This window comes from Mycetomoellerius zeteki, unplaced genomic scaffold (assembly GCF_001594055.1).
Source record: "Mycetomoellerius zeteki isolate Tzet28-1 unplaced genomic scaffold, Tzet1.0 scaffold212, whole genome shotgun sequence".
In the NCBI taxonomy this organism is placed as follows: Eukaryota; Metazoa; Arthropoda; class Insecta; order Hymenoptera; family Formicidae; genus Mycetomoellerius; species Mycetomoellerius zeteki.
In genome coordinates, this window is record NW_017257086.1 from 877,547 (window position 1) to 886,011 (window position 8,465).

Below are 8,465 nucleotides of genomic sequence, written 5' to 3' on the forward strand. Positions count from 1 at the left end.
GTTCAGCAGAGAGCGAGATAACCTAATGCGTGTGTTTCTATATGTTTTATAAATTAGTCGAATACGCAATCCATCAAATATGTATTTACTTATTAAAGAAAGTTATATTTTTCGAAATAAAACAATGACTAAAAAGATATGAAAAAACGCGATTTTTTAGGGTTTTTTTGGTTTTGACCTTGAAAATGACTTTGGCGACAATTTTTTTTATCATATTCATAATAAGCACATCAAAATACATAAATATATCAAATTACAGCTAGATCGCATAACAGCATTATTCGGAAATACACCCGTTTATTAAAAAATTTAATATTTCAACCCCTATTTTCAGCCCTTAAAACATCATGTCTGCCGAAATAAAAAAATACGTATCAAATATTTTTCGATTCTTTACAAAATCTGCATAGGTAGAAGTCAATCCCGGAGTGGCACTTGGGTAGTGTTACTTGTTAGAACATATAATATAGGCAAAAATACATTGTTGCACTTTTAATTTTTAATTTTTTATTAATAATTCTATATGTGATGCTGAGTGATACATTATACAAGGTATACTGTTATTATATTGAACATAAATAAAAATGTTTAAGAAGATAACAAAAATAAAATAATTCTTATTATTTTTATCTATACTTTTACATGAATCATAAACTCATTTTAAACATGAAATAACCAGTGCACCATTATGCCTCGAAGTACATAAATTTACTTTAGATAATATAAAATATCACAGATAATCAATATATTTGTATAGATTTTACTAAAGTAACAAGAAAAGATTATATAATAAGATAAATGTACTTATGACAATAAAAAATAGAATTTTGTTATTGCTTACCTTATGCGAACATATCAAAGAATCTGTAACTCATTCGCGGACAATAAAGCGAACACATTAAACAATTTTTAGCAATTTTCAGGTAAAAATAATATGACAACTAATAACAATATATAATAAGATACGTCTAACAGTAACTATTGTCTGACAATTCATTACATATTAGCATATCTGTAAAAAGATATCGAGTACATCCCATTATACCCCATGGTTTCATTATACCTCAGGTTCCCCTACGTACAATACCCTCCATAAGTTTGGGAACACCCTACGTGTTACAGGTTTGTAAATAATTATTTAATTGAAAAAAGATAAAATAAAAATTCATACATACGTACGTTATCTATAATAGCATGCCATTAAAATATGGAATTATAATTAAAATACGAAATCTGATTCTTCGGGGCCATTTTATAATTTTTGAGTCTGAAATCAATTTGCAAGTAATTTACCACTTTTATAGAAACCGTTAAACTACAATTAAATGATTTGTGATGTGTATATACAACGAACACAAGTACGATATAGCAAAACAAATGGCAATATACAGGGTGTCCCATGACTCACCTGACAACGCTCGTGGGCAGGTAGAACGGACTAAACTGAGTCGAAAAGTCCTCTACTATTTTGTAATTTTCGCAATAGTTAACAAGATATTAATTACTAAAAATTGCCGAATGTTGGTCTTCAATAATTTTTTTCTCAAATACTATCAATTTTATAAAAAAACTGCAAGAGACAAAAATTGTTTATTTTCTTCTCATAGAACTCTAGAATTTTTTCAGAATTTTTTATCAACTTTTTAGTACTGCATTTTCTTATTTTTACCATCCATGAAAATCCGGTATTAAAAAATTCTGAAAAAATTCTGAAAAAATTCTCAGAACTTTATGAGAAGAAAATAAACAATTTTTGTTTCTTACAATTTTTTTATAAAATTGATAGTATTTGAGAAAAAAATTATTGAAGACCAATATTCGGCAATTTTTAGTAATTAATATCTTGTTAACTATTGCGAAAATTACAAAATAGTAGAGGACTTTTCGATTCAGTTTAGTCCGCTCTACCTGTCCACGAGCGTTGTCAGGTGAGTTATGGGACACTCTCTATAAACAGTAGATCAAAGCGCGAAATTCAATCTTGAGCGCTTCGATGCTGTGAGATGATTGGCTGACATATTTTCGGCATGTACAAGCTCATAGGTGTTCTAGATAAAAATGTTTATCGTCATTTAGACGTCTTATGACGTATTTAAACCAAAAATATGTATAGATCGCAGTCACGTAATAATTTTAAAAATGTATGGTGTTTCCAAACTTATGGAGGGTACTGTATGTTTATACAAATATCTTCTCCATACGTTTAAAAATTAATTTGTCAAAATTAGAAATTAATTAAATATTAATTAATTAAAAATGAAAGAATTTCTTTTGGTTCGGACTCGGCACATTTATTTTGGGGACTAACATCGAAATGGTAGTCTGTGAAAAAAAGTTTTTAATGAAAGATTTATGGTATTAGATTTAATTGTGAATTTAGATTTTTCGATATCAGTATATTGATCAATGTATTCTTTTAGTATATTGTTATTCCTAGGAATTTCAGTAATTTCATTTAAAAAACTTAACGAGTTTTCATGTCAAATTCTTTTATATATATGTATGTATATATATATGTATGTGTAACAACGTTTTATTACAATTTTACAATCATTTTTCGACAGTCTTTATTTGCGAAATATGCCATAAATATTGTATTACGAATATTCGTATTTTGCTGTGCCGTATAAGCATGAAATTAGGAATATTTATCTTTATTATTACTCTATAGCATGTGATGTAATGCAGAACAAGTAGTGATTAAATACGGTATGATATATATATATATATATATATATAGACGTATGTAGCACGCCAAATGCAAATAAAGCGCTAATGTGTATGTGTTGTATGCTTTTTTAAAATATATCTTTTAAATATATTGGGGACCTTTCCTTACATAATATTGTATATATGACGAAACGAATATTCGTGTCGTGCAGATTTATAAAAATAATTGAATTTAAGATGCTATGCATTTGTATGCTACTTCAAAATTGTAATTTTTCTGCTATGTTTTATATATTTTCCAATAGTTCTTTATAATGTATAATAAGTGTTTCTTATCATTGCGTTTAGCATGCATATATTTCTGTTTCAGGAACGTATTTTATTCTATACGATTTCATTGACTTCTTCGAGAAAGATCAAGCCAGTTTTTTGGATCGAGATAAATTTTTCAACATCATCAATACTATCTTCAAGAATATGTCGCAAATCGAGCGTGAAGCCATCATTTTTCAAGTAAGCTTCATTATATTATTTTTGTGCATTGCGCTACTATAAATTTTTATAAAGTTACGAATTTGAGCATAATACAATAATGACAAGCAATTTGAAAATATCTAAGCATTATTTATACTATATCCATCCATCCTTCATTTAGAGAAACGGCGTGTTAAGTCAATACTCGTATTTATCGAAGTATTGTTGCCCCTTTTCCATGATGACGATTCTCTCGCTGCGCTCTGCGCTTCGTGGACAGTTTTGTGTACAGAGGAATTAATTGAAATAGTGTAATTAGAAAAAATAAACATGATTAAATCAAATTGGATTACTCACGTTCTGTAGTATTTCATGCTTTTATTGTACATTATATATTTGAAACTGTTATAATTTTTAGAAAAGATGATATTAATCTTTTTTTTAGATATATATAAGAGTATTTGATATTTTCTACTGATTATTTTTATCAAATGATATAGATAAGTACGTGTAAATAATTACAATTTAGAAATTATCTCGAAGGGATAACCACTTAATGTAATCGTGGGACAGAGTCCTCGAAATCATTATAAAATTGATCATATGAAATCTCTATGTACATATAATCCAATAATTACATATGAAACCACGAGAAATCATTGTATAATATTAAATAAAATTGTATATTTTACCAAATGACTTTATATGTAGTCAAAATGTTCCCTAGTAGCACAATTCATCGGCGCAACATTGGCCCAACATATTCCCAATATATGCCAACGTTTAACCAATGTTTCGCCAATGAATTGTGCTGCTCGGGTTATTTGTAATCAGACGAAATCATATGACATCATGTAGGACAATATTTCAACTAGTGGTTACCCTCTCGGATTATCTGAATCAGAAAGAAATTTTAATTTGCAAGTTCTACTTTTACCATATGAAAACATTAATTATAACATTGTGGCTAGTTTCTATTTCGATGGATAACAATATGTGAGATGATTAATTCGATTTATAGTTATTGGTTATTTCTTATTTTCCTTTTTTTCTTTAAGAGAATAAAAAGGAAGAATGAGAGAGAGAGAGAGAGAGAGAGATTAAAATTCTGGAGAAAAGAGTAGCACAACTAGTCCCTCGGATAAAATACGCCCTGTGAAGTATGCATTCTTTATGCTTTAATCTAATTTATTGACTAACGAGTTAGTCAATAAAAGGAATAAAGTACAAAGTAAAAGATAACAGCATTGCATTTCAATAAGATTTATTTATACGAATAAAAAATAGGATGTATTTTAAAGTGTTAAATGCTCTTCTAAGAAAACAAGATTTTCCATGAGATTGTGACAAAACGAATTATGTTCTTTATCATACAACATACAGAAATATATGTATATGTTGACCAGAAGCGCAGAAGTGCAGTAGCACACTGCGACCTTTTTTCGCAAACTAACCACTTAGCGAGACCTCAGCTAAATATTTATTGACCTTGAGCGTTCTTCTTATTAGCTAACTTCAACTTGTAATCGTCACGAAGTTGTTTCAGACTTTATTTTTGCAGCATAAAGAAAAACAAGCAGACCATATGTCAGATGTCAATTTAATTGCTCACGGTTTACCAGTGGATATTGGATAGAAAGAACCATATACCATTTATGTGCGTGCTCTCTTCTTTTTTTTTCATAACTAAATTTTATAAAAATAAAATTATAATAAATATATAATTTCTAAGAAAAAAAATTTATACAATATATATATATTTTTTATTTTTTATTATATTTAATGTATAATACATGTTATTATGTTCAAAGCAACATAAACATTATACCTTCTAATATATATTTTTGCATTTGAAACTTTAAATATCCACATATTCGCGATAAATTATAGACTCGCAATATTGAAGTATCGCAATAATATTATACGCATGAATTTTCACGATTTACAGTAACGCGTTTATTTGTAAATAACAACATTGTAGCTGATAAACGCAATATAATTTCAACTTTCAGTTATAATTGTGACTTATTTATGTATACATGGATATCTTGCTGAAAATGTACGCCAGCTTCCGTTCGCTCGTCTAAAAAAGAACTGCCATGATTATATTATTAAACGTACATTTCTCACCGATGTGTATCGCACCAGATACACGAACGAGCGAAAAGTAAAAAACCGTTAATTGGAATGTCTACTCGCTATTTTTCTATTCCTTTTTCTACTGCTTTTTTCGTGCTTCCATCTTTTTTATGCGTCCGTTGATTTTCCCCGAACCACAATGCCTCGTATAATTGTAGTTATAACGAATCGTTATTTCTTTCTAATCAGAAAAAATTCTGCCTACCGGCCAATAAAGTTCAAATTTCTGTTTGATTTGACTGATTGTCAGAACATTTAATCGATCTGTTAGCTTTTGAATGAACAGATTGCAATTAACTCTAAACATTACTTTACTCGTCATATAATCATATTGCAAATGCAAATTATTTCAAATCGTATAGAGCTTTAGTTTGCATCTACAATATATTAATTACAATATACTAGTAGAATTACAATATATTAATAATAGTAATTACAATATATTAATAAGTAGTAATTACAATATATTAATAGAATGATTCTATTACATTTTTTCTAAAAAGTCAACATCTCTAGAAGTATAATTGCCACGATGCTATAGTTCTATCAAAAATATTTGTCTTGCAAAATTCATCGTGATACAATTGTGCTTCTTGAGATTTATGAAATATCCAGTATAGAATTTGGAAAATATACCTAGATCTTCATATTTTCCAAAATATATTGTGTGCGCTATAACCGTGCATTTTATCGACAAATACACGATTGTTATTTGTTACGGATCAATATGTAATCGAAATCGCTTTAAAAGAATTTTAAATGTCTTTGACTATTTTAAAAGTCTTTAAATAATCCAGGACAAAGTATTCGACGAACTTCATATCAACTATAAATATCCAGATCTACAATCTGGCGAACACTACATGGTGATGATAGATATCCATATCATTTACACAACGTTTTTGTGAATGCTATGTGCGTGCAGCCCTCGATAATAACTTTCAGTCAAACATTTTGTGACGGATGAAGCAACATTTACGAGAGCCGGTGTTTTAAATATACATAATAACCACCAAGGGAGGTATGAAAATTCACATACAGTGTCCGAGAGAGAGGGTTTCAACAGCAATTCACGTGAAAGGTATGGGCGGGAATATGCAACAATCAGATACTCGGATCTTACTTTTTGCCTGACAAATTAACAGCCTTTTTTGGATTTCCTACAAAATGAATTATTGCAGCCAGAATTGGTAGGAGATATTCCATTATTAATTCGTCAAATATATGTATATATGTTTTTACTTTGTATAATACATATATGTATGTGTGTGTATATATACATATATTATATAATATCTATTTAAAAAAAAATCAAGTTGTGTTATCGCATAAAATTTTATAAAGATCTTATAAAGGGAACGCTTTGCAACGAATACGACACTTGTATAGATTTTCTAGTGCGTAACGGGCCAGCTATAGTTACGAAGAAAATCGATATCGTTATGTATTGAGGGAATATTACTCTTCAAAGAGCCTCATTCTGCTAGCTGACCGCTAATTACTTTCCGATCAGCAGAACGGCACGTCAAAGTTGCTTTGTCAAGGGCTGCTTCATGGCTGCGTGAAACCTCGAGTTCCATGTACATTTCATTAAGTATCCGGGAACAAGGCAGTGCGAGGGTACCTTTCGTTTACGATGATATATATACGAGTACAATGCGCGTAAAGGTCGCCGGGAACTCATATCTTTGATAAATTCATGCCGCCTGCTGATCCCGCCCACGCGCGAGTGATCGAACGAAATGAATTCGTAAAGCCGCGCACTTCACTGCCGTTTCGATTAGAAGAAATTGACGATACAAAGTGTTTCGATGTAACCACCACTCGATGTTCTAGTAATCTCTTTTAACTCGCTATAAGCGTTGGTTTTTTTAATAAAATTTAGGTAAAAAATTATTTACAAGAAAACTTGACAGATATTTGCATCGCATAACAAAGAAAGAACTATATATTGTATACTATTTTCTACACAAAAGTAAAGGATTATCTTTTAACTATATAAAAAATAAAATTTCTGAAAATATTCTTCATTGACAGTGAACTAAAAAGTTTGGAAATAAAAAATTATAACAACTGATAAAATATTAATCTATAGTTATTAAACATAATCGAACAATATAATAAATTTTCTATAATTTAACACGTACTGATAGAGTTTTCATAACATAGTGATAGTCAACTGAATTACTATTGTTTATTTCGAGATATTAACTATGCATATTTTTAGACAATGCGTATTCATAGTCGTCCTTACCTTATGTTATAATTATTAAAATTACATTTTTGGACATTAATTAATAATTTTTAATAGGAATTTGTACAAATTTCTGTTTCAGTATACCGATTGGGATCAGGTGAACGATGGTTATCAGAACCAAAGGGCGATAGCAGACATTGTGGGCGATTATTTCTTTATCTGCCCATCCACACATTTTGCGCAATTATTCGCAGATCGCGGCATGAAGGTCTACTATTACTTTTTCACGCAGGTAAGTGGTTGTATCTATCATCATGTTCCATTATAGATATTAGTCAATAAGAATATCTCAAGAGATAATGACCAGCTGACAAACCGTTATTATTATATATTATGCATTTTGATAATTTCATGATGATACATTTCTATAAGGTAGAGCGGGGCTAGTTGTGACACTTTTTCTTTAGGTTGTTATAAATTTTCACATAATTATGATAGATTAATAGTAAATACTTTAAAATGTTGCATGTCCTTCCGATTCAATAATTATTATAAGTACTTATAAATTCTTAATATACCTCGTAAATAAGAAAAAAGTTTCATTTTTTACAAGAATGCAAAGTGGCTCAATATACCCCACCTATGGGGCACATTGAACAATCCCAAAGGATAGGTTAAGCCATGACGGTAATTGTGTAATAAGATTATATATTATTTAAAACATGAAAGGATTATGTGTATATTAATCAAATTTTTATTATAGTTTCTATCTTAAGTATAATAATTTGTAATACTGTGACAATCTTGCGTTTCGCGGGTTTTCTCCGTGTTCAGATCCATTCTTGGAATGCCAACGTTTCGTGAACCTTGCAGTTCACTTCATCAGGGCGAGGAGCAGCCTGATACTAAGCTGTTCCCCCGGGTCGTTCCTTTTATATTACGCTGCTTGTGTGGGGGGGGGGGGAGAAAATTGTGAGTCAAGGGG

The 8,465-nt window shown here is 29.8% G+C and overlaps 1 protein-coding gene across 1 annotated transcript in view; it reads left to right on the forward strand.

The window, feature by feature from the left end:
- LOC108722683 (acetylcholinesterase 2) overlaps positions 1-8,465 on the forward strand; it is a 77,238-nt gene that overhangs the window by 57,988 nt on the left and 10,785 nt on the right. Inside the window, 2 exon segments of the mRNA XM_018447903.1 lie at positions 3,041-3,183; positions 7,620-7,772. Coding sequence (XP_018303405.1) covers positions 3,041-3,183; positions 7,620-7,772 — 296 coding nt within the window.